The sequence below is a fragment of the Oncorhynchus masou genome, unplaced genomic scaffold (assembly GCF_036934945.1).
Source record: "Oncorhynchus masou masou isolate Uvic2021 unplaced genomic scaffold, UVic_Omas_1.1 unplaced_scaffold_1655, whole genome shotgun sequence".
Taxonomy (NCBI): Eukaryota; Metazoa; Chordata; class Actinopteri; order Salmoniformes; family Salmonidae; genus Oncorhynchus; species Oncorhynchus masou.
This window is the reverse complement of record NW_027006670.1, coordinates 1-26810: the sequence shown is the minus strand read 5'-3', so window position 1 is coordinate 26810 and position 26810 is coordinate 1. Positions and strand designations below refer to the sequence as shown.

Below are 26810 nucleotides of genomic sequence, written 5' to 3'. Positions count from 1 at the left end.
CCCTCCTCCTCCTCTACCTTGGTGCTGTAGTTTCCCCATATCAGCCTCTAGTTACTCCTCCTCTACCTTGGTACTGTAGTTTCCCCATATCAGCCTCTAGTTCCTCCTCCTCTACCTTGGTACTGTAGTTTCCCCATATCAGCCTCTAGTTCCTCCTCCTCCTCCTTCCCATCTAATAAACACCAGCCTCCTCCTCCTCCTCCTTCCCATCTAATAAACACCAGCCTCCCTCCTCCTCCTCCTTCCCATCTAATAAACACCAGCCTCCCTCCACCTCCTTCCCATCTAATAAACACCAGCCTCCTCCTCCTCCTCCTTCCCATCTAATAAACACCAGCCTCCCTCCTCCTCCTCCTTCCCATCTAATAAACACCAGCCTCCCCCCTCCTCCTCCTTCCCATCTAATAAACACCAGCCTCCCTCCTCCTCCTCCTTCCCATCTAATAAACACCAGCCTCCCTCCTCCTCCTCCTTCCCATCTAATAAACACCGGCCTCCCTCCTCCTCCTTCCCATCTAATAAACACCAGCCTCCCTCCTCCTCCTCCTTCCCATCTAATAAACACCAGCCTCCCTCCTCCTCCTCCTTCCCATCTAATAAACACCAGCCTCCCTCCTCCTCCTTCCCATCTAATAAACACCAGCCTCCCTCCTCCTCCTCCCCATCTAATAAACACCAGCCTCCCTCCTCCTCCTTCCCATCTAATAAACACCAGCCTCCCTCCCATCTAATAAACACCAGCCTCCCTCCTCCTCCTCCTCCTCCTCCCCATCTAATAAACACCAGCCTCCCTCCTCCTCCTTCCCATCTAATAAACACCAGCCTCCCTCCCCCTCCTTCCCATCTAATAAACACCAGCCTCCCTCCTCCTCCTCCCCATCTAATAAACACCAGCCTCCCTCCTCCTCCTCCTCTAATAAACACCAGCCTCCCTCCTCCTCCTCCTTCCCATCTAATAAACACATCTGACGTCAACACCAGGCTCAACATTTAATCCTTAACTATTGTTGTGAAAGCGTGAAAGGTTTTACCTCCTCCTCTACCTTGGTACTGTAGTTTCCCCATATCAGCCTCTAGTTCCTCCTCCTCTACCTTGGTACTGTAGTTTCCCCATATCAGCCTCTAGTTCCTCCCTCCTCCTCCTCCTCTACCTTGGTACTGTAGTTTCCCCATATCAGCCTCTAGTCCCTCCTCCTCTACCTTGGTACTGTAGTTTCCCCATATCAGCCTCTAGCTCCTCCTCTACCTTGGTACTGTAGTTTCCCCATATCGGCCTCTAGTTCCTCCCTCCTCCTCCTCTACCTTGGTACTGTAGTTTCCCCATATCAGCCTCTAGTTCCTCCTCCTCCTCTACCTTGGTACTGTAGTTTCCCCATATCAGCCTCTAGTTCCTCCTCCTCCTCTACCTTGGTACTGTAGTTTCCCCATATCAGCCTCTAGTCCCTCCTCCTCCTCTACCTTGGTACTGTAGTTTCCCCATATCAGCCTCTAGTCCCTCCTCCTCCTCTACCTTGGTACTGTAGTTTCCCCATATCAGCCTCTAGTTCCTCCCTCCTCCTCTACCTCGGTACTGTAGTTTCCCCATATCAGCCTCTAGTCCCTCCTCCTCCACCTCCTCTACCTTGGTACTGTAGTTTCCCCATATCAGCCTCTAGTTCCTCCTCCTCCTCTACCTTGGTACTGTAGTTTCCCCATATCAGCCTCTAGTTCCTCCTCTCCTCTACCTTGGTACTGTAGTTTCCCCATATCAGCCTCTAGTTCCTCCCTCCTCCTCTACCTTGGTACTGTAGTTTCCCCATATCAGCCTCTAGTTCCTCCTCCTCCTCCTCTACCTTGGTACTGTAGTTTCCCCATATCAGCCTCTAGTTCCTCCTCTACCTTGGTACTGTAGTTTCCCCATATCAGCCTCTAGTTTCTCCCTCCTCCTCTACCTTGGTACTGTAGTTTCCCCATATCAGCCTCTAGTTTCTCCCTCCTCCTCTACCTTGGTACTGTAGTTTCCCCATATCAGCCTCTAGTTCCTCCTCCTCCTCTACCTTGGTACTGTAGTTTCCCCATATCAGCCTCTAGTTTCTCCCTCCTCCTCTACCTTGGTACTGTAGTTTCCCCATATCAGCCTCTAGTTTCTCCCTCCTCCTCTACCTTGGTACTGTAGTTTCCCCATATCAGCCTCTAGTTCCTCCTCCTCCTCTACCTTGGTACTGTAGTTTCCCCATATCAGCCTCTAGTTCCTCCCTCCTCCTCCTCTACCTTGGTACTGTAGTTTCCCCATATCAGCCTCTAGTCCCTCCTCCTCCTCTACCTTGGTGCTGTAGTTTCCCCATATCAGCCTCTAGTTACTCCTCCTCTACCTTGGTACTGTAGTTTCCCCATATCAGCCTCTAGTTCCTCCTCCTCTACCTTGGTACTGTAGTTTCCCCATATCAGCCTCTAGTTCCTCCTCCTCCTCCTTCCCATCTAATAAACACCAGCCTCCCTCCTCCTCCTCCTTCCCATCTAATAAACACCAGCCTCCCTCCTCCTCCTCCTCCCATCTAATAAACACCAGCCTCCCTCCTCCTCCTCCTTCCCATCTAATAAACACCGGCCTCCTCCTCCTCCTTCCCATCTAATAAACACCAGCCTCCCTCCTCCTCCTCCTTCCCATCTAATAAACACCAGCCTCCCTCCTCCTCCTCCTTCCCATCTAATAAACACCAGCCTCCCCTCCTCCTCCTTCCCATCTAATAAACACCAGCCTCCCTCCTCCTCCTCCTTCCCATCTAATAAACACCAGCCTCCCTCCTCCTCCTCCTTCCCATCTAATAAACACCAGCCTCCCTCCTCCTCCTCCTTCCCATCTAATAAACACCAGCCTCCCTCCTCCTCCTCCCCCCATCTAATAAACACCAGCCTCCCTCCTCCTCCTTCCCATCTAATAAACACCAGCCTCCCTCCCATCTAATAAACACCAGCCTCCCTCCTCCTCCTCCTCCTCCTCCCCATCTAATAAACACCAGCCTCCCTCCTCCTCCTTCCCATCTAATAAACACCAGCCTCCCTCCCCTCCTTCCCATCTAATAAACACCAGCCTCCCTCCTCCTCCTCCCCATCTAATAAACACCAGCCTCCCTCCTCCTCCTCCTCTAATAAACACCAGCCTCCCCTCCTCCTCCTCCTTCCCATCTAATAAACACATCTGACGTCAACACCAGGCTCAACATTTAATCCTTAACTATTGTTGTGAAAGCGTGAAAGGTTTTACCTCCTCCTCTACCTTGGTACTGTAGTTTCCCCATATCAGCCTCTAGTTCCTCCTCCTCTACCTTGGTACTGTAGTTTCCCCATATCAGCCTCTAGTTCCTCCCTCCTCCTCCTCCTCTACCTTGGTACTGTAGTTTCCCCATATCAGCCTCTAGTCCCTCCTCCTCTACCTTGGTACTGTAGTTTCCCCATATCAGCCTCTAGCTCCTCCTCTACCTTGGTACTGTAGTTTCCCCATATCGGCCTCTAGTTCCTCCCTCCTCCTCCTCTACCTTGGTACTGTAGTTTCCCCATATCAGCCTCTAGTTCCTCCCTCCTCCTCTACCTTGGTACTGTAGTTTCCCCATATCAGCCTCTAGTTCCTCCTCCTCCTCTACCTTGGTACTGTAGTTTCCCCATATCAGCCTCTAGTCCCTCCTCCTCCTCTACCTTGGTACTGTAGTTTCCCCATATCAGCCTCTAGTCCCTCCTCCTCCTCTACCTTGGTACTGTAGTTTCCCCATATCAGCCTCTAGTTCCTCCCTCCTCCTCTACCTCGGTACTGTAGTTTCCCCATATCAGCCTCTAGTCCCTCCTCCTCCTCCTCCTCTACCTTGGTACTGTAGTTTCCCCATATCAGCCTCTAGTTCCTCCTCTACCTTGGTACTGTAGTTTCCCCATATCAGCCTCTAGTTCCTCCCTCCTCCTCTACCTTGGTACTGTAGTTTCCCCATATCAGCCTCTAGTTCCTCCTCCTCCTCCTCTACCTTGGTACTGTAGTTTCCCCATATCAGCCTCTAGTTCCTCCTCTACCTTGGTACTGTAGTTTCCCCATATCAGCCTCTAGTTTCTCCCTCCTCCTCTACCTTGGTACTGTAGTTTCCCCATATCAGCCTCTAGTTTCTCCCTCCTCCTCTACCTTGGTACTGTAGTTTCCCCATATCAGCCTCTAGTTCCTCCTCCTCTCTACCTTGGTACTGTAGTTTCCCCATATCAGCCTCTAGTTTCTCCCTCCTCCTCTACCTTGGTACTGTAGTTTCCCCATATCAGCCTCTAGTTTCTCCCTCCTCCTCTACCTTGGTACTGTAGTTTCCCCATATCAGCCTCTAGTTCCTCCTCCTCCTCTACCTTGGTACTGTAGTTTCCCCATATCAGCCTCTAGTTCCTCCCTCCTCCTCCTCTACCTTGGTACTGTAGTTTCCCCATATCAGCCTCTAGTCCCTCCTCCTCCTCTACCTTGGTGCTGTAGTTTCCCCATATCAGCCTCTAGTTACTCCTCCTCTACCTTGGTACTGTAGTTTCCCCATATCAGCCTCTAGTTCCTCCTCCTCTACCTTGGTACTGTAGTTTCCCCATATCAGCCTCTAGTTCCTCCTCCTCCTCCTTCCCATCTAATAAACACCAGCCTCCCTCCTCCTCCTCCTTCCCATCTAATAAACACCAGCCTCCCTCCTCCTCCTCCTTCCCATCTAATAAACACCAGCCTCCTCCTCCTCCTTCCCATCTAATAAACACCAGCCTCCCTCCTCCTCCTCCTTCCCATCTAATAAACACCAGCCTCCCTCCTCCTCCTCCTTCCCATCTAATAAACACCAGCCTCCCCCTCCTCCTCCTTCCCATCTAATAAACACCAGCCTCCCTCCTCCTCCTTCCCATCTAATAAACACCAGCCTCCCTCCTCCTCCTCCTTCCCATCTAATAAACACCGGCCTCCCTCCTCCTCCTTCCCATCTAATAAACACCAGCCTCCCTCCTCCTCCTCCTTCCCATCTAATAAACACCAGCCTCCCTCCTCCTCCTCCTTCCCATCTAATAAACACCAGCCTCCCTCCTCCTCCTCCCCATCTAATAAACACCAGCCTCCCTCCTCCTCCTTCCCATCTAATAAACACCAGCCTCCCTCCCATCTAATAAACACCAGCCTCCCTCCTCCTCCTCCTCCTCCTCCCCATCTAATAAACACCAGCCTCCCTCCTCCTCCTTCCCATCTAATAAACACCAGCCTCCCTCCCCCTCCTTCCCATCTAATAAACACCAGCCTCCCTCCTCCTCCTCCCCCCATCTAATAAACACCAGCCTCCCTCCTCCTCCTCCTCTAATAAACACCAGCCTCCCTCCTCCTCCTCCTTCCCATCTAATAAACACATCTGACGTCAACACCAGGCTCAACATTTAATCCTTAACTATTGTTGTGAAAGCGTGAAAGGTTTTACCTCCTCCTCTACCTTGGTACTGTAGTTTCCCCATATCAGCCTCTAGTTCCTCCTCCTCTACCTTGGTACTGTAGTTTCCCCATATCAGCCTCTAGTTCCTCCTCCTCCTCCTCCTCTACCTTGGTACTGTAGTTTCCCCATATCAGCCTCTAGTCCCTCCTCCTCTACCTTGGTACTGTAGTTTCCCCATATCAGCCTCTAGCTCCTCCTCTACCTTGGTACTGTAGTTTCCCCATATCGGCCTCTAGTTCCTCCCTCCTCCTCCTCTACCTTGGTACTGTAGTTTCCCCATATCAGCCTCTAGTTCCTCCCTCCTCCTCTACCTTGGTACTGTAGTTTCCCCATATCAGCCTCTAGTTCCTCCCTCCTCCTCTACCTTGGTACTGTAGTTTCCCCATATCAGTCTCTAGTTCCTCCCTCCTCCTCCTCTACCTTGGTACTGTAGTTTCCCCATATCAGCCTCTAGTCCCTCCTCCTCCTCTACCTCGGTACTGTAGTTTCCCCATATCAGCCTCTAGTTCCTCCTCTACCTTGGTACTGTAGTTTCCCCATATCAGCCTCTAGTTCCCCCTCCTCCTCTACCTTGGTACTGTAGTTTCCCCATATCAGCCTCTAGTTCCTCCTCCTCCTCTACCTTGGTACTGTAGTTTCCCCATATCAACCTCTAGTTCCTCCTCCTCCTCCTCCTCTACCTTGGTACTGTAGTTTCCCCATATCAGCCTCTAGTTCCTCCTCCTCCTCTACCTTGGTACTGTAGTTTCCCCATATCAGCCTCTAGTCCCTCCTCCTCCTCTACCTTGGTACTGTAGTTTCCCCATATCAGCCTCTAGTTCCTCCTCCTCCTACTCTACCTTGGTACTGTAGTTTCCCCATATCAGCCTCTAGTCCCTCCTCCTCTACCTTGGTACTGTAGTTTCCCCATATCAGCCTCTAGTTCCTCCTCCTCCTCTACCTTGGTACTGTAGTTTCCCCATATCAGCCTCTAGTTCCTCCTCCTCCTCTACCTTGGTACTGTAGTTTCCCCATATCAGCCTCTAGTTCCTCCTCCTCTACCTTGGTACTGTAGTTTCCCCATATCAGCCTCTAGTTCCTCCCTCCTCCTCCTCTACCTTGGTACTGTAGTTTCCCCATATCAGCCTCTAGTCCCTCCTCCTCCTCTACCTTGGTACTGTAGTTTCCCCATATCAGCCTCTAGTTCCTCCTCCTCCTCTACCTTGGTACTGTAGTTTCCCCATATCAGCCTCTAGTTCCTCCCTCCTCCTCTACCTTGGTACTGTAGTTTCCCCATATCAGCCGCTAGTTCCTCCCTCCTCCTCCTCCTCTACCTTGGTACTGTAGTTTCCCCATATCAGCCTCTAGTTCCTCCTCCTCCTCTACCTTGGTACTGTAGTTTCCCCATATCAGCCTCTACCTTGTACTGTAGTTTCCTATCCCTCCTCCTCTACCTTGGTACTGTAGTTTCCCCATATCAGCCTCTAGTTCCTCCTCCTCCTCCCTCCTCCTCTACCTTGGTACTGTAGTTTCCCCATATCAGCCTCTAGTTCCTCCCTCTCCTCCTCCTCTACCTTGGTACTGTAGTTTCCCCATATCAGCCTCTAGTTCCTCCTCCTCCTCTACCTTGGTACTGTAGTTTCCCCATATCAGCCTCTAGTTCCTCCTCCTCCTCCTTGGTACTGTACCTTGCCTCTAGTACCTTGGTACTGTTTTCCCCATATCAGCCTCTAGTTCCTCCTCCTCCTCTACCTTGGTACTGTAGTTTCCCCCATATCAGCCTCTAGTTCCTCCTCCTCCTCTACCTTGGTACTGTAGTTTCCCCATATCAGCCTTCCTCCTCCTCCTCTACCTTGGTACTGTAGTTTCCAGCCTCTAGTCCCCTCCTCCTCTACCTTGGTACTGTAGTTTCCCCATATCAGCCTCTAGTTCCTCCTCCCTCCTCTACCTTGGTACTGTAGTTTCCCCATATCAGCCTCTAGTTCCTCCTCCCTCTACCTTGGTACTGTAGTTTCCCCATATCAGCCTCTAGTTCCTCCTCCTCCTCTACCTTGGTACTGTAGTTTCCCCATATCAGCCTCTAGTTCCTCCTCCTCCTCCTCTACCTTGGTACTGTAGTTTCCCCATATCAGCCTCTAGTCCCTCCTCCTCCTCCTCTACCTTGGTACTGTAGTTTCCCCATATCAGCCTCTAGTTCCTCCTCCTCCTCTACCTTGGTACTGTAGTTTCCCCATATCAGCCTCTAGTTCCTCCTCCTCCTCTACCTTGGTACTGTAGTTTCCCCATATCAGCCTCTAGTTCCTCCTCCTCTACCTTGGTACTGTAGTTTCCCCATATCAGCCTCTAGTTCCTCCTCCTCCTCCTCCCTTGGTACTGTAGTTTCCCCATATCAGCCTCTAGTTCCTCCTCCTCCTCTACCTTGGTACTGTAGTTTCCCCATATCAGCCTCTAGTTCCTCCCTCTACCTTGGTACTGTAGTTTCCCCATATCAGCCTCCCTCCTCCTCCTCTACCTTGGTACTGTAGTTTCCCCATATCAGCCTCTAGTTCCTCCTCCTCCTCTACCTTGGTACTGTAGTTTCCCCATATCAGCCTCTAGCTCCTCCTCCTCCTCTACCTTGGTACTGTAGTTTCCCCATATCAGCCTCTAGTTCCTCCTCCTCCTCTACCTTGGTACTGTAGTTTCCCCATATCAGCCTCTAGTTCCTCCTCCTCCTCCTCTACCTTGGTGCTGTAGTTTCCCCATATCAGCCTCTAGTTCCTCTCCTCTAGTTCCTCCTACCTTGGTACTGTAGTTTCCCCATATCAGCCTCTAGTCCCTCCTCCTCCTCTACCTTGGTACTGTAGTTTCCCCATATCAGCCTCTAGTTCCTCCTCCTCCTCTACCTTGGTACTGTAGTTTCCCCATATCAGCCTCTAGTTCCTCCTCCTCCTCTACCTTGGTACTGTAGTTTCCCCATATCAGCCTCTAGTTCCTCCTCCTCCTCTACCTTGGTACTGTAGTTTCCCCATATCAGCCTCTAGTCCCTCCTCCTCCTCTACCTTGGTACTGTAGTTTCCCCATATCAGCCTCTAGTTCCTCCTCCTCCTCTACCTTGGTACTGTAGTTTCCCCATATCAGCCTCTAGTTCCTCCTCCTCCTCTACCTTGGTACTGTAGTTTCCCCATATCAGCCTCTAGTCCCTCCTCCTCCTCCTCCTCTACCTTGGTACTGTAGTTTCCCCATATCAGCCTCTAGTTCCTCCTCCTCCTCTACCTTGGTACTGTAGTTTCCCCATATCAGCCTCTAGTCCCTCCTCCTCCTCCTCTACCTTGGTACTGTAGTTTCCCCATATCAGCCTCTAGTTCCTCCCTCCTCCCCCATATCCCTCTAGTTCCTTGGTACTGTAGTTTCCCCATATCAGCCTCTAGTTCCTCCTCCTCCTCTACCTTGGTACTGTAGTTTCCCCATATCAGCCTCTAGTTCCTCCCTCCTCCTCTACCTTGGTACTGTAGTTTCCCCATATCAGCCTCTAGTTCCTCCCTCCTCCTCCTCTCTACCTTGGTACTGTAGTTTCCCCATATCAGCCTCTAGTTCCTCCTCCTCCTCTACCTTGGTACTGTAGTTTCCCCATATCAGCCTCTAGTCCCCATCTCCTCCTCCTCCTCTACCTTGGTACTGTAGTTTCCCCATATCAGCCTCTAGTCCCTCCTCCTCTACCTTGGTACTGTAGTTTCCCCATATCAGCCTCTAGTCCCTCCTCCTCCTCCTCTACCTTGGTACTGTAGTTTCCCCATATCAGCCTCTAGTCCCTCCTCCTCCTCTACCTTGGTACTGTTTCCCCATATCAGCCTCTAGTTCCTCCCCATATCACCTTGGTACTAGTTTCCCCATATCAGCCTCTAGTTCCTCCTCCTCTACCTTGGTACTGTAGTTTCCCCATATCAGCCTCTAGTCCCTCCTCCTCCTCCTCTACCTTGGTACTATCTTGGGTACTGTAGTTTCCCCATATCAGCCTCTAGTTCCTCCTCCTCCTCTACCTTGGTACTGTAGTTTCCCCATATCAGCCTCTAGTCCCCCTCCTCCTCCTCCTCTACCTTGGTACTGTAGTTTCCCCATATCAGCCTCTAGTTCCCTCCTCCTCCTCTACCTTGGTACTGTAGTTTCCCCATATCAGCCTCTAGTTCCTCCCCTCCTCCTCCTCCTCTACCTTGGTACTGTAGTTTCCCCATATCAGCCTCTAGTTCCTCCCTCCTCCTCTACCTTGGTACTGTAGTTTCCCCATATCAGCCTCTAGTTCCTCCTCCTCCTCTACCTTGGTACTGTAGTTTCCCCATATCAGCCTCTAGTTCCTCCCTCCTCCTCCTCCTCTACCTTGGTACTGTAGTTTCCCCATATCAGCCTCTAGTCCCTCCCCCTCCTCTACCTTGGTACTGTAGTTTCCCCATATCAGCCTCTAGTTCCTCCCTCCTCCTCCTCCTCCTCTACCTTGGTACTGTAGTTTCCCCATATCAGCCTCTAGTCTCTCCCCCTCCTCTACCTTGGTACTGTAGTTTCCCCATATCAGCCTCTAGTCCCTCCTCCTCCTCTACCTTGGTACTGTAGTTTCCCCATATCAGCCTCTAGTTCCTCCTCCTCCTCCTCTACCTTGGTACTGTAGTTTCCCCATATCAGCCTAGTTCTAGTACCCTCCTCCTCTCCTCTACCTTGGTACTGTAGTTTCCCCATATCAGCCTCTAGTTCCTCCTCCTCCTCTACCTTGGTACTGTAGTTTCCCCATATCAGCCTCTAGTTCCTCCTCCTCCTCTACCTTGGTACTGTAGTTTCCCCATATCAGCCTCTAGTTCCTCCTCCTCTACCTTGGTACTGTAGTTTCCCCATATCAGCCTCTAGTTCCTCCCTCCTCCTCCTCTACCTTGGTACTGTAGTTTCCCCATATCAGCCTCTAGTCCCTCCTCCTCCTCTACCTTGGTACTGTAGTTTCCCCATATCAGCCTCTAGTTCCTCCTCCTCCTCTACCTTGGTACTGTAGTTTCCCCATATCAGCCTCTAGTTCCTCCCCTCCTCCTCTACCTTGGTACTGTAGTTTCCCCATATCAGCCGCTAGTTCCTCCCTCCTCCTCCTCCTCTACCTTGGTACTGTAGTTTCCCCATATCAGCCTCTAGTTCCTCCTCCTCCTCTACCTTGGTACTGTAGTTTCCCCATATCAGCCTCTAGTTCCTCCCTCCTCCTCTACCTTGGTACTGTAGTTTCCCCATATCAGCCTCTAGTTCCTCCCTCCTCCTCCTCCTCTACCTTGGTACTGTAGTTTCCCCATATCAGCCTCTAGTTCCTCCTCCTCCTCCTCTACCTTGGTACTGTAGTTTCCCCATATAGCCTCTAGTTCCTCCTCCTCCTCTACCTTGGTACTGTAGTTTCCCCATATCAGCCTCTAGTTCCTCCCTCCTCCTCCTCTACCTTGGTACTGTAGTTTCCCCATATCAGCCTCTAGTTCCTCCTCCTCCTCTACCTTGGTACTGTAGTTTCCCCATATCAGCCTCTAGTTCCTCCTCCTCCTCTACCTTGGTACTGTAGTTTCCCCATATCAGCCTCTAGTTCCTCCCCTCCTCCTCTACCTTGGTACTGTAGTTTCCCCATATCAGCCTCTAGTACTGTAGTTTCCCCATCAGCTCTAGTTCTCCTCCTCCTCTACCTTGGTACTGTAGTTTCCCCATATCAGCCTCTAGTTCCTCCTCTCTACCTTGGTACTGTAGTTTCCCCATATCAGCCTCTAGTTCCTCCCTCCTCCTCTACCTTGGTACTGTAGTTTCCCCATATCAGCCTCTAGTTCCTCCTCCTCCTCCTCTACCTTGGTACTGTAGTTTCCCCATATCAGCCTCTAGTTCCTCCTCTCCTTTGGTACTGTAGTTTCCCCATATCAGCCTCTAGTTTCTCCCTCCTCCTCTACCTTGGTACTGTAGTTTCCCCATATCAGCCTCTAGTTTCTCCCTCCTCCTCTACCTTGGTACTGTAGTTTCCCCATATCAGCCTCTAGTTCCTCCTCCTCCTCTACCTTGGTACTGTAGTTTCCCCATATCAGCCTCTAGTTTCTCCCTCCTCCTCTACCTTGGTACTGTAGTTTCCCCATATCAGCCTCTAGTTTCTCCCTCCTCCTCTACCTTGGTACTGTAGTTTCCCCATATCAGCCTCTAGTTCCTCCTCCTCCTCTACCTTGGTACTGTAGTTTCCCCATATCAGCCTCTAGTTCCTCCCTCCTCCTCTACCTTGGTACTGTAGTTTCCCCATATCAGCCTCTAGTCCCTCCTCCTCCTCTACCTTGGTGCTGTAGTTTCCCCATATCAGCCTCTAGTTACTCCTCCTCTACCTTGGTACTGTAGTTTCCCCATATCAGCCTCTAGTTCCTCCTCCTCTACCTTGGTACTGTAGTTTCCCCATATCAGCCTCTAGTTCCTCCTCCTCCTCCTTCCCATCTAATAAACACCAGCCTCCCTCCTCCTCCTCCTTCCCATCTAATAAACACCAGCCTCCCTCCTCCTCCTCCTTCCCATCTAATAAACACCAGCCTCCCTCCTCCTCCTTCCCATCTAATAAACACCAGCCTCCCTCCTCCTCCTCCTTCCCATCTAATAAACACCAGCCTCCCTCCTCCTCCTCCTTCCCATCTAATAAACACCAGCCTCCCCCTCCTCCTCCTTCCCATCTAATAAACACCAGCCTCCCTCCTCCTCCTCCTTCCCATCTAATAAACACCAGCCTCCCTCCTCCTCCTCCTTCCCATCTAATAAACACCGCCTCCCTCCTCCTCCTTCCCATCTAATAAACACCAGCCTCCCTCCTCCTCCTCCTTCCCATCTAATAAACACCAGCCTCCCTCCTCCTCCTCCTTCCCATCTAATAAACACCAGCCTCCCTCCTCCTCCTTCCCATCTAATAAACACCAGCCTCCTCCTCCTCCTCCCCATCTAATAAACACCAGCCTCCCTCCTCCTCCTTCCCATCTAATAAACACCAGCCTCCCTCCCATCTAATAAACACCAGCCTCCTCCTCCTCCTCCTCCTCCTCCCCATCTAATAAACACCAGCCTCCCTCCTCCTCCTTCCCATCTAATAAACACCAGCCTCCCTCCCCCTCCTTCCCATCTAATAAACACCAGCCTCCCTCCTCCTCCCCCCATCTAATAAACACCAGCCTCCCTCCTCCTCCTCCTCTAATAAACACCAGCCTCCCTCCTCCTCCTCCTTCCCATCTAATAAACACATCTGACGTCAACACCAGGCTCAACATTTAATCCTTAACTATTGTTGTGAAAGCGTGAAAGGTTTTACCTCCTCCTCTACCTTGGTACTGTAGTTTCCCCATATCAGCCTCTAGTTCCTCCTCCTCTACCTTGGTACTGTAGTTTCCCCATATCAGCCTCTAGTTCCTCCCTCCTCCTCCTCCTCTACCTTGGTACTGTAGTTTCCCCATATCAGCCTCTAGTCCCTCCTCCTCTACCTTGGTACTGTAGTTTCCCCATATCAGCCTCTAGCTCCTCCTCTACCTTGGTACTGTAGTTTCCCCATATCGGCCTCTAGTTCCTCCCTCCTCCTCCTCTACCTTGGTACTGTAGTTTCCCCATATCAGCCTCTAGTTCCTCCCTCCTCCTCTACCTTGGTACTGTAGTTTCCCCATATCAGCCTCTAGTTCCTCCTCCTCCTCTACCTTGGTACTGTAGTTTCCCCATATCAGCCTCTAGTTCCTCCTCTACCTTGGTACTGTAGTTTCCCCATATCAGCCTCTAGTCCCTCCTCCTCCTCTACCTTGGTACTGTAGTTTCCCCATATCAGCCTCTAGTTCCTCCCTCCTCCTCTACCTTGGTACTGTAGTTTCCCCATATCAGCCTCTAGTCCCTCCTCCTCCACCTCCTCTACCTTGGTACTGTAGTTTCCCCATATCAGCCTCTAGTTCCTCCTCCTCCTCCTCTACCTTGGTACTGTAGTTTCCCCATATCAGCCTCTAGTTCCTCCTCTCTACCTTGGTACTGTAGTTTCCCCATATCAGCCTCTAGTTCCTCCTCCTCCTCTACCTTGGTACTGTAGTTTCCCCATATCAGCCTCTAGTTCCTCCTCCTCCTCCTCTACCTTGGTACTGTAGTTTCCCCATATCAGTTCCTCCTCTACCTTGGTACTGTAGTTTCCCCATCAGCCTCTAGTTTCTCCTCCTCCTCTACCTTGGTACTGTAGTTTCCCCATATCAGCCTCTAGTTCCTCCCTCCTCCTCTACCTTGGTACTGTAGTTTCCCCATATCAGCCTCTAGTTCCTCCTCCTCCTCCTCTACCTTGGTACTGTAGTTTCCCCATATCAGCCTCTAGTTCCTCCTCTCCTCTACCTTGGTACTGTAGTTTCCCCATATCAGCCTCTAGTTCCTCCTCCTCTACCTTGGTACTGTAGTTTCCCCATATCAGCCTCTAGTTTCTCCCTCCTCCTCTACCTTGGTACTGTAGTTTCCCCATATCAGCCTCTAGTTTCTCCTCCTCCTCTACCTTGGTACTGTAGTTTCCCCATATCAGCCTCTAGTTCCTCCTCCTCCTCTACCTTGGTACTGTAGTTTCCCCATATCAGCCTCTAGTTTCTCCCTCCTCCTCTACCTTGGTACTGTAGTTTCCCCATATCAGCCTCTAGTTTCTCCTCCTCCTCTACCTTGGTACTGTAGTTTCCCCATATCAGCCTCTAGTTCCTCCTCCTCCTCTACCTTGGTACTGTAGTTTCCCCATATCAGCCTCTAGTTCCTCCCTCCTCCTCCTCTACCTTGGTACTGTAGTTTCCCCATATCAGCCTCTAGTCCCTCCTCCTCCTCTACCTTGGTGCTGTAGTTTCCCCATATCAGCCTCTAGTTACTCCTCCTCTACCTTGGTACTGTAGTTTCCCCATATCAGCCTCTAGTTCCTCCTCCTCTACCTTGGTACTGTAGTTTCCCCATATCAGCCTCTAGTTCCTCCTCCTCCTCCTTCCCATCTAATAAACACCAGCCTCCCTCCTCCTCCTCCTTCCCATCTAATAAACACCAGCCTCCCTCCTCCTCCTCCTTCCCATCTAATAAACACCAGCCTCCCTCCTCCTCCTCCTTCCCATCTAATAAACACCTTGGTCCCTCCTCCTCCTTCCCATCTAATAAACACCAGCCTCCCTCCTCCTCCCTCCTTCCCATCTAATAAACACCAGCCTCCCTCCTCCTCCTCCTCCTTCCCATCTAATAAACACCAGCCTCCCCCTCCTCCTCCTTCCCATCTAATAAACACCAGCCTCCCTCCTCCTCCTCCTTCCCATCTAATAAACACCAGCCTCCCTCCTCCTCCTCCTTCCCATCTAATAAACACCGGCCTCCCTCCTCCTCCTTCCCATCTAATAAACACCAGCCTCCCTCCTCCTCCTCCTTCCCATCTAATAAACACCAGCCTCCCTCCTCCTCCTCCTTCCCATCTAATAAACACCAGCCTCCCTCCTCCTCCTTCCCATCTAATAAACACCAGCCTCCCTCCTCCTCCTCCCCATCTAATAAACACCAGCCTCCCTCCTCCTCCTTCCCATCTAATAAACACCAGCCTCCCTCCCATCTAATAAACACCAGCCTCCCTCCTCCTCCTCCTCCTCCTCCCCATCTAATAAACACCAGCCTCCCTCCTCCTCCTTCCCATCTAATAAACACCAGCCTCCCTCCCCCTCCTTCCCATCTAATAAACACCAGCCTCCCTCCTCCTCCTCCCCATCTAATAAACACCAGCCTCCCTCCTCCTCCTCCTCTAATAAACACCAGCCTCCCTCCTCCTCCTCCTTCCCATCTAATAAACACATCTGACGTCAACACCAGGCTCAACATTTAATCCTTAACTATTGTTGTGAAAGCGTGAAAGGTTTTACCTCCTCCTCTACCTTGGTACTGTAGTTTCCCCATATCAGCCTCTAGTTCCTCCTCCTCTACCTTGGTACTGTAGTTTCCCCATATCAGCCTCTAGTTCCTCCCTCCTCCTCCTCCTCTACCTTGGTACTGTAGTTTCCCCATATCAGCCTCTAGTCCCTCCTCCTCTACCTTGGTACTGTAGTTTCCCCATATCAGCCTCTAGCTCCTCCTCTACCTTGGTACTGTAGTTTCCCCATATCGGCCTCTAGTTCCTCCCTCCTCCTCCTCTACCTTGGTACTGTAGTTTCCCCATATCAGCCTCTAGTTCCTCCCTCCTCCTCTACCTTGGTACTGTAGTTTCCCCATATCAGCCTCTAGTTCCTCCTCCTCCTCTACCTTGGTACTGTTCCCCAGTTTCCCCCATATCAGCCTCTAGTCCCTCCTCCTCCTCTCTACCTTGGTACTGTAGTTTCCCCATATCAGCCTCTAGTCCTCCTCCTCCTCTACCTTGGTACTGTAGTTTCCCCATATCAGCCTCTAGTTCCTCCCTCCTCCTCTACCTTGGTACTGTAGTTTCCCCATATCAGCCTCTAGTCCCTCCTCCTCCTCCTCCTCTACCTTGGTACTGTAGTTTCCCCATATCAGCCTCTAGTTCCTCCTCCTCCTCCTCTACCTTGGTACTGTAGTTTCCCCATATCAGCCTCTAGTTCCTCCTCCTCCTCCTCTACCTTGGTACTGTAGTTTCCCCATCAGCCTCTAGTTCCTCCTCTACCTTGGTACTGTAGTTTCCCCATATCAGCCTCTAGTTTCTCCCTCCTCCTCTACCTTGGTACTGTAGTTTCCCCATATCAGCCTCTAGTTCCTCCTCCTCCTCTACCTTGGTACTGTAGTTTCCCCATATCAGCCTCTAGTTCCTCCTCCTCCTCCTCTACCTTGGTACTGTAGTTTCCCCATATCAGCCTCTAGTTCCTCCTCTACCTTGGTACTGTAGTTTCCCCATATCAGCCTCTAGTTTCCCCTTGGTACTGTAGTTTCCCCATATCAGCCTCTAGTTTCTCCCTCCTCCTCTACCTTGGTACTGTAGTTTCCCCATATCAGCCTCTAGTTCCTCCTCCTCCTCTACCTTGGTACTGTAGTTTCCCCATATCAGCCTCTAGTTTCTCCCTCCTCCTCTACCTTGGTACTGTAGTTTCCCCATATCAGCCTCTAGTTCCTCCCTCCTCCTCTACCTTGGTACTGTAGTTTCCCCATATCAGCCTCTAGTTCCTCCTCCTCCTCTACCTTGGTACTGTAGTTTCCCCATATCAGCCTCTAGTTCCTCCCCCCTCCTCCTCTACCTTGGTACTGTAGTTTCCCCATATCAGCCTCTAGTCCCTCCTCCTCCTCTACCTTGGTGCTGTAGTTTCCCCATATCAGCCTCTAGTTACTCCTCCTCTACCTTGGTACTGTAGTTTCCCCATATCAGCCTCTAGTTCCTCCTCCTCTACCTTGGTACTGTAGTTTCCCCATATCAGCCTCTAGTTCCTCCTCCTCCTCCTTCCCATCTAATAAACACCAGCCTCCCTCCTCCTCCTCCTTCCCATCTAATAAACACCAGCCTCCCTCCTCCTCCTCCTTCCCATCTAATAAACACCAGCCTCCTCCTCCTCCTCCTTCCCATCTAATAAACACCAGCCTCCCTCCTCCTCCTCCTTCCCATCTAATAAACACCAGCCTCCCTCCTCCTCCTCCTTCCCATCTAATAAACACCAGCCTCCCCCTCCTCCTCCTTCCCATCTAATAAACACCAGCCTCCCTCCTCCTCCTCCTTCCCATCTAATAAACACCAGCCTCCCTCCTCCCTCCTCCTTCCTCCTTCCCTCCTCCTCCTTCCCATCTAATAAACACCAGCCTCCTCCTCCTCCTCCTTCCCATCTAATAAACACCAGCCTCCCTCCTCCTCCTCCTTCCCATCTAATAAACACCAGCCTCCCTCCTCCTCCTCCCCATCTAATAAACACCAGCCTCCTCCTCCTCCTTCCCATCTAATAAACACCAGCCTCCCTCCCATCTAATAAACACCAGCCTCCCTCCTCCTCCTCCTCCTCCTCCCCATCTAATAAACACCAGCCTCCTCCTCCTCCTTCCCATCTAATAAACACCAGCCTCCCTCCCCCTCCTTCCCATCTAATAAACACCAGCCTCCTCCTCCTCCTCCCCATCTAATAAACACCAGCCTCCCCTCCTCCTCCTCTAATAAACACCAGCCTCCTCTCCTCCTCCTCCTTCCCATCTAATAAACACATCTGACGTCAACACCAGGCTCAACATTTAATCCTTAACTATTGTTGTGAAAGCGTGAAAGGTTTTACCTCCTCCTCTACCTTGGTACTGTAGTTTCCCCATATCAGCCTCTAGTTCCTCCTCCTCTCCTCTACCTTGGTACTGTAGTTTCCCCATATCAGCCTCTAGTTCCTCCCTCCTCCTCCTCCTCCTCTACCTTGGTACTGTAGTTTCCCCATATCAGCCTCTAGTCCTCCCCCTCCTCTACCTTGGTACTGTAGTTTCCCCATATCAGCCTCTAGCTCCTCCTCCTCTACCTTGGTACTGTAGTTTCCCCATATCAGCCTCTAGTTCCTCCTCCTCCCTCGGTACTCCTATCCCTCCTCTACCTTGGTACTGTAGTTTCCCCATATCAGCCTCTAGTTCCTCCCCTCCTCCTCTACCTTGGTACCGTAGTTTCCCCATATCAGCCTCTAGTTCCTCCCCTCCTCCTCTACCTTGGTACTGTAGTTTCCCCATATCAGTCTCTAGTTCCTCCTCCTCCTCCTCTACCTTGGTACTGTAGTTTCCCCATATCAGCCTCTAGTCCCTCCTCCTCCTCTACCTTGGTACTGTAGTTTCCCCATATCAGCCTCTAGTTCCTCCTCCTTGGTACTGTAGTTTCCCCATATCTCTACCTTGGTACTGTAGTTTCCCCATATCAGCCTCTAGTTCCCCTCTCCTCCTCCCCCATCAGCCTACCTTGGTACTGTAGTTTCCCCATATCAGCCTCTAGTTCCTCCTCCTCCTCCTACCTTGGTACTGTAGTTTCCCCATATCAGCCTCTAGTTCCTCCTCCTCCTCCTCCTCCTCTACCTTGGTACTGTAGTTTCCCCATATCAGCCTCTAGTTCCTCCTCCTCCTCTACCTTGGTACTGTACCCCATATCCAGCCTCTAGTACTGTAGTTTTCCCCATATCAGCCTCTAGTTCCTCCTCCTCCTCTACCTTGGTACTGTAGTTTCCCCATATCAGCCTCTAGTCCTCCCCTCCTCCTCTACCTTGGTACTGTAGTTTCCCCATATCAGCCTCTAGTTCCTCCTCCTCCTCCTCTACCTTGGTACTGTAGTTTCCCCATATCAGCCTCTAGTTCCTCCTCCTCCTCTACCTTGGTACTGTAGTTTCCCCATGCCTCTAGTTCCTCCTCCTCCTCTACCTATCAGCCTCTAGTTCCTCCTCCTCTACCTTGGTACTGTAGTTTCCCCATATCAGCCTCTAGTTCCTCCCTCCTCCTCCTCTACCTTGGTACTGTAGTTTCCCCATATCAGCCTCTAGTCCCTCCTCCTCCTCTACCTTGGTACTGTAGTTTCCCCATATCAGCCTCTAGTTCCTCCTCCTCCTCTACCTTGGTACTGTAGTTTCCCCATATCAGCCTCTAGTTCCTCCCTCCTCCTCTACCTTGGTACTGTAGTTTCCCCATATCAGCCTCTAGTTCCTCCCTCCTCCTCCTCCTCTACCTTGGTACTGTAGTTTCCCCATATCAGCCTCTAGTTCCTCCTCCTCCTCTACCTTGGTACTGTAGTTTCCCCATATCAGCCTCTAGTTCCTCCCTCCTCCTCTACCTTGGTACTGTAGTTTCCCCATATCAGCCGCTAGTTCCTCCCTCCTCCTCCTCCTCTACCTTGGTACTGTAGTTTCCCCATATCAGCCTCTAGTTCCTCCTCCTCCTCTACCTTGGTACTGTAGTTTCCCCATAGCCTCTAGTTCCTCCTCCTCCTCTACCTTGGTACTGTAGTTTCCCCATATCAGCCTCTAGTTCCTCCTCCTACCTTGGTACTGTAGTTTCCACATCAGCCTCTACCTTGGTACTGTAGTTTCCCATATCATATCAGCCTCTAGTTCCTCCTCCTCCTCTACCTTGGTACTGTAGTTTCCCCATATCAGCCTCTAGTTCCTCCTCCTCCTCTTACCTTGGTACTGTAGTTTCCCCATATCAGCCTCTAGTTCTCCTCCTCCTCTACCTTGGTACTGTAGTTTCCCCATATCAGCCTCTAGTTCCTCCTCCTCCTCTACCTTGGTACTGTAGTTTCCCCATATCAGCCTCTAGTTCCTCCTCCTCCTCTACCTTGGTACTGTAGTTTCCCCATATCAGCCTCTAGTTCCTCCTCCTCCTCTACCTTGGTACTGTAGTTTCCCCATATCAGCCTCTAGTCCTCCTCCTCCTCTACCTTGGTACTGTAGTTTCCCCATATCAGCCTCTAGTTCCTCCTCCTCCTCTACCTTGGTACTGTACCCCATATCAGCCTCTAGTACCTTGTAGTTTCCCCATATCAGCCCTCTAGTTCCTCCTCCTCCTCTACCTTGGTACTGTAGTTTCCCCATATCAGCCTCTAGTCCTCCTCCTCCTCCTCTACCTTGGTACTGTAGTTTCCCCCATATCAGCCTCTAGTCCCTCCTCCTCCTCCTCTACCTTGGTACTGTAGTTTCCCCATATCAGCCTCTAGTTCCTCCTCCTCCTCTACCTTGGTACTGTAGTTTCCCCATATCAGCCTCCTAGTTCCTCCTCCTCCTCTACCTTGGTACTGTAGTTTCCCCATATCAGCCTCTAGTTCCTCCCTCCTCCTCCTACCTTGGTACTTGTAGTTTCCCCATATCAGCCTCTAGTTCCTCCTCCTCCTCCTACCTTGGTACTGTAGTTTCCCCATATCAGCCTCTAGTTCCTCCTCCTCCTCTACCTTGGTACTGTAGTTTCCCCATATCAGCCTCTCCTCCTCCTCTACCTTGGTACTGTAGTTTCCCCATATCAGCCTCTAGTTCCTCCTCCTCCTACTCTACCTTGGTACTGTAGTTTCCCCATATCAGCCTCTAGTCCCTCCTCCTCTACCTTGGTACTGTAGTTTCCCCATATCAGCCTCTAGTTCCTTCTCCTCCTCTACCTTGGTACTGTAGTTTCCCCATATCAGCCTCTCCTCCTCCTCCTCTACCTTTGGTACTGTAGTTTCCCCATATCAGCCTCTAGTTCCTCCTCCTCCTCTACCTTGGTACTGTAGTTTCCCCATATCAGCCTCTAGTCCCTCCTACTCCTCCTCCTCTACCTTGGTACTGTAGTTTCCCCATATCAGCCTCTAGTCCCTCCTCCTCCTCTACCTTGGTACTGTAGTTTCCCCATATCAGCCTCTAGTTCCTCCTCCTCCTCTACCTTGGTACTGTAGTTTCCCCATATCAGCCTCTAGTTCCTCCTCCTCCTCTACCTTGGTACTGTAGTTTCCCCATATCAGCCTCTAGTTCCTCCTCCTCCTCTACCTTGGTACTGTAGTTTCCCCATATCAGCCTCTAGTTCCTCCTCCTCCTCTACCTTGGTACTGTAGTTTCCCCATATCAGCCTCTAGTTCCTCCTCCTCCTCCTACCTTGGTACTGTAGTTTCCCCATATCAGCCTCTAGTTCCTCCTCCTCCTCTACCTTGGTACTGTAGTTTCCCCATATCAGCCTCTAGTCCCTCCTACTCCTCCTCCTCTACCTTGGTACTGTAGTTTCCCCATATCGGCCTCTAGTTCCTCCTCCTCCTCTACCTTGGTACTGTAGTTTCCCCATATCAGCCTCTAGTTCCTCCCTCCCCTCCTCCTCCTCTACCTTGGTACTGTAGTTTCCCCATATCAGCCTCTAGTTCCCCATCCTCCTCCTCCTCTCTACCTTGGTACTGTAGTTTCCCCATATCAGCCTCTAGTTCCTCCTCCTCCTCTACCTTGGTACTGTAGTTTCCCCATATCAGCCTCTAGTTCCTCCTCCTCTACCTTGGTACTGTAGTTTCCCCATATCAGCCTCTAGTTCCTCCTCCTCCTCTACCTTGGTACTGTAGTTTCCCCATATCAGTCTCTAGTTCCTCCTCCTCCTCTACCTTGGTACTGTAGTTTCCCCATATCAGCCTCTAGTCCCTCCTCCTCCTCTACCTTGGTACTGTAGTTTCCCCATATCAGCCTCTAGTCCCTCCTCCTCCTTGGTACTGTAGTTTCCCCATATCAGCCTCTAGTCCCTCCTCCTCCTCCTCTACCTTGGTACTGTAGTTTCCCCATATCAGCCTCTAGTCCCTCCCCCTCCTCTACCTTGGTACTGTAGTTTCCCCATATCAGCCTCTAGTTCCTCCCTCCTCCTCCTCCTCTACCTTGGTACTGTAGTTTCCCCATATCAGCCTCTAGTTCCTCCTCCTCCTCCTCCTCTACCTTGGTACTGTAGTTTTCCCCATATCAGCCTCTAGTTCCTCCTCCTCCTCTACCTTGGTACTGTAGTTTCCCCATATCAGCCTCTAGTCCCTCCTCCTCCTCTACCTTGGTACTGTAGTTTCCCCATATCAGCCTCTAGTTCCTCCTCCTCCTCTACCTTGGTACTGTAGTTTCCCCATATCAGCCTCTAGTTCCTCCTCCTCCTCCTCTACCTTGGTACTGTAGTTTCCCCATATCAGCCTCTAGTTCCTCCCTCCTCCTCCTCCTCTACCTTGGTACTGTAGTTTCCCCATATCAGCCTCTAGTTCCTCCTCCTCCTCTACCTTGGTACTGTAGTTTCCCCATATCAGCCTCTAGTTCCTCCTCCTCCTCTACCTTGGTACTGTAGTTTCCCCATATCAGCCTCTAGTCCCTCCCTCCTCCTCTACCTTGGTACTGTAGTTTCCCCATATCAGCCTCTAGTTCCTCCTCCTCCTCCTCCTCCCTACCTTGGTACTGTAGTTTCCCCATATCAGCCTCTAGTCCCTCCTCCTCCTCCTCTACCTTGGTACTGTAGTTTCCCCATATCAGCCTCTAGTTCCTCCTCCTCCTCTACCTTGGTACTGTAGTTTCCCCATATCAGCCTCTAGTTCCTCCCTCCTCCTCCTCCTCTACCTTGGTACTGTAGTTTCCCCATATCAGTCCTCTAGTTCCTCCTCCTCCTCCTCTACCTTGGTACTGTAGTTTCCCCATATCAGCCTCTAGTTCCTCCTCCTCCTCTCCTCTACCTTGGTACTGTAGTTTCCCCATATCAGCCTCTAGTTCCTCCCCCTCCTCCTCTACCTTGGTACTGTAGTTTCCCCATATCAGCCTCTAGTTCCTCCTCCTCCCCCATCCTCTACCTTGGTACTGTAGTTTCCCCATATCAGCCTCTAGTTCCTCCTCCTCCTCCTCCTCTACCTTGGTACTGTAGTTTCCCCATATCAGCCTCTAGTTCCTCCTCCTCCTCTACCTTGGTACTGTAGTTTCCCCATATCAGCCTCTAGTCCCTCCTCCTCCTCTACCTTGGTACTGTAGTTTCCCCATATCAGCCTCTAGTTCCTCCCTCCTCCTCCTCCTCTACCTTGGTACTGTAGTTTCCCCATATCAGTCTCTAGTTCCTCCTCCTCCTCCTCTACCTTGGTACTGTAGTTTCCCCATATCAGCCTCTAGTCCCTCCCCTCCTCCTCTACCTTGGTACTGTAGTTTCCCCATATCAGCCTCTAGTTCCTCCCTCCTCCTCCTCTACCTTGGTACTGTAGTTTCCCCATATCAGCCTCTAGTTCCTCCCTCCCTCCTCCTCTACCTTGGTACTGTAGTTTCCCCATATCAGCCTCTAGTTCCTCCTCCTCCTCTACCTTGGTACTGTAGTTTCCCCATATCAGCCTCTAGTTCCTCCCCCCTCCTCCTCTACCTTGGTACTGTAGTTTCCCCATATCAGCCTCTAGTTCCTCCTCCTCCTCTACCTTGGTACTGTAGTTTCCCCATATCAGCCTCTAGCTCCTCCTCCTCCTCTACCTTGGTACTGTAGTTTCCCCATATCAGCCTCTAGTTCCCTCCTCCTCCTCTACCTTGGTACTGTAGTTTCCCCATATCAGCCTCTCCTCCTCTACCTTGGTACTCCTCCTCCTCCTCTACCTTGGTACTGTAGTTTCCCCATATCAGCCTCTCTAGTTCCTCCTCCTCCTCTCCTCTACCTTGGTACTGTAGTTTCCCCATATCAGCCTCTAGTCCCTCCTCCTCCTCCTCTACCTTGGTGCTGTAGTTTCCCCATATCAGCCTCTAGCTCCTCCTCCTCCTCTACCTTGGTACTGTAGTTTCCCCATATCAGCCTCTAGCTTCTCCTCCTCCTCTACCTTGGTACTGTAGTTTCCCCATATCAGCCTCTAGTTCCTCCTCCTCCTCTACCTTGGTACTGTAGTTTCCCCATATCAGCCTCTAGTTCCTCCTCCTCCTCTACCTTGGTACTGTAGTTTCCCCATATCAGCCTCTAGTTCCTCCCTCCTCCACCTCTACCTTGGTACTGTAGTTTCCCCATATCGGCCTCTAGTTTCTCCTTGTTCTTCTTGACAGTGTTGAAGGCCCCCTGGTCTTTCTGGTAACCAGAGTCCATCTTCTTGACCTCAGTCTGCTTGGTCTTCAACTCCTGCTGGGCATGTTTCAGCTTCATCTGGGCCTGGGGAGAAGAACCGACAGGGAGAGAACGAACGCTTGATGAGACACTCATCCAACACAGCAGAAAAAACTCATTCACAACTGTTTTATTGAGGTCATCATTCTCATGGAGTTTGCATTCTTTGAAGGTCGTAGGTCAGAGGTCATCGTCACCCGTTGGGCCTGTGTCAGCTTGACTCATATCCTTCCTTCAATCAATCAATCAATTCTCAGTTTCAAATAGGTTTCAATACAAAATCAATCAACTCTCATATATATAATTATTATTATCATTATTATCATTATTATTATTATATATATTATGACTCAATCCGTTCTCACCTGTTTGGCCTCAGTGTCAGCTTTACTAATGTCGTTCTTGCAGGTCATCATCTGTCCGGCGAGCGTGGCCTCTTCTCCGTCCTCATTGGTGGACAGCCCTGCGGACACAGCCTTGAAGTGACACTGTGCTGCCTCTAGGGCGGCGCTTATCCTTCTGACCTTCCTCCTGTAGGGCAGACAGCTTCTCTCTGCTACCTTGGACACCTCCGCTTCCTTAACCACTAGTATCTTCTTATCCTGGGGGGGAACACAGACAGAGGAGAGAGGAGAGAGAGGGGATAGAGAAAGGAGAGAGGAAAGGAGAGAGGAAAGGAGAGAGAAAGGAGAGAGAGGGGAGGGAGAGAGAGAGGGGAGAGAGAGAGGGGAGAGGGGAGGGAGAGGCATTGGTTTTAGTTAGTCATACTTCAGGCTGTCTGCTCGTCTTCCTCTCTCTCTCTCACACACACACACCACCCCTACACCCCCCTCTCTCACACACCACCCCTACACCCTCTCTCCTCTCACCTCCGCCATGCTCTTCACCAGTTCCTTCCTCTTCTTGTTCTCCTCTGCCAGGTTCTGTTTCTTCATGTCCACAGCACTCTGGGCTTTAGCATCGACCCGCTGCACCTCAGACAGAGCCTCCTCTAACCCCTTCAGCACCCCACCAACCTCCTGTAGGACAGGAGACAGACAGGCGTCAGGACAGACCCCCCCCGACAGGCGTCAGGACCCCCCTCCTCTAACCCCTTCAGCACCCCACCAACCTCCTGTAGGACAGGAGACAGACAGGTGTCAGGACACACCTCCCGACAGGCGTCAGAACAACCCCCCCCCCCTCCTCTAACCCCTTCAGCACCCCACCAACCTCCTGTAGGACAGGAGACAGACAGGTGTCAGGACACACCTCCCGACAGGCGTCAGGACAACCCCCTCCTCTAACCCCTTCAGCACCCCACCAACCTCCCTGTAGGACAGGAGACAGACAGGTGTCAGGACACCCCCCGACAGGCGTCAGGACAACCCCCTCCTCTAACCCCTTCAGCACCCCACCAACCTCCTGTAGGACAGGAGACAAGACAGGCGTCAGGACACCCCTGCCGACAGGCGTCAGGCCCCCCTCTAACCCCTTCAGCACCCACTCCCCCCCCCTTCAGACCCCACCAACCTCCTGTAGGACAGGAGACAGACCCCACCCCCCCCGACAGGCGTCAGGACCCCCCCCGACAGGCGTCAGGACCCCCCCCGACAGGCGTCAGGACAGGCGTCAGGACCCCCCCCCACGACAGGCGTCCCCCCCCGACAGGCGTCAGACACCCCCCCCCGACAGGCGCCCCCCCCCCCGACAGGCGTCAAGACACCCCCCCCCCAAGACACCCCCGACAGAACATAGTCAAATATAATAACCTCAGAGCTAAATGTTTGAAAAGTATCTGTCCGTGACCAAAGAGCTCATTCAATGAGATCCAACAGCTGCAGATAGAAACGTGTTGCATAGATCTGCCACTATCATCCGTTCACATTAGAGAAGTGGTGCCTATACACGTTCTATGTTATCTGCAACATGTTTGTTTGTTTCTCTCCCCAAAGCTCCCAGAATGGATTAATAAAGTTGAATTGAATTGAATAGCATTTCATTACTTGGTCTCTCTTCTTCTGCAGTTCCTGTATCTGGGCGGAGAGTTCCTGGACCTTGTTTTCGTTGTCTGCCATGTTGGCCTGCAGCTGAGTGATGGAGTCCTGCATCACCTTCAGGTCCTCCGCTGACTTCACCTGAGATTTAAATCAACAACAGATCCATTAAACTTCACCTGAGATTTAAATCAACAACAGATCCATTAAACTTCACATGTAAACCCAAATCACATTCAATTCTATTCACTTTGTTATTCATCCTCAACGGACATTGCTGGGCTTACAGGACAAGACACCACAACAGGACAAGACACCACAACAGGACAAGACACCACGACGACAAGACACCACGACGACAAGACAACAGGACAAGACACCACGACGACAAGACAACAGGACAAGACAACAGGACAAGACACCACGACAAGACAACAGGACAAGACACCACGACGTCAAGACAACAGGACAAGACACCACGACGACAAGACAACAGGACAAGACACCACGACGACAAGACAACAGGACAAGACACCACGACAACAAGACACCACGACAACAAGACAAGACACCACGACAACAAGACAAGACACCACGACAACAAGACACCACGACAACAAGACAAGACACCACGACAACAAGACAAGACACCACGACAACAAGACAAGACACCACGACAACAAGACAAGACACCACGACATGATAAGACAACACAACAACAGGACAAGACACCACGACGACTAAACATGACGTAATATTCCACACAGGACCTTCAGAGTGTGTGTGTGTGTGTGTGTACCTTGGTCTCCTCAGCGCAGACAAACAGCCAGGCCACGTACAGACGACTCAGGTGTTCTATCTCCCTCATCAACTTCTGGCAGTACTCCAGAGTATGAAGGCCGCTCCTACAGGAGGACGGAGAGACGGAGAGGGGACGGAGAGG

At 51.3% G+C, this 26810-nt stretch overlaps 1 protein-coding gene across 1 annotated transcript in view; it reads right to left on the bottom strand.

The window, feature by feature from the left end:
* LOC135531810 (structural maintenance of chromosomes protein 2-like) overlaps positions 1–26750 on the bottom strand; it is a gene marked incomplete at its 5' end in the record, with an annotated part of 63257 nt that extends 36507 nt beyond the window's left edge. Inside the window, 5 exon segments of the mRNA XM_064959600.1 lie at positions 23777–23936; positions 24257–24493; positions 24761–24910; positions 25877–26008; positions 26667–26750. Coding sequence (XP_064815672.1) covers positions 23777–23936; positions 24257–24493; positions 24761–24910; positions 25877–26008; positions 26667–26750 — 763 coding nt within the window.
* Between the last annotated feature and the right edge of the window lie 60 nt (positions 26751–26810).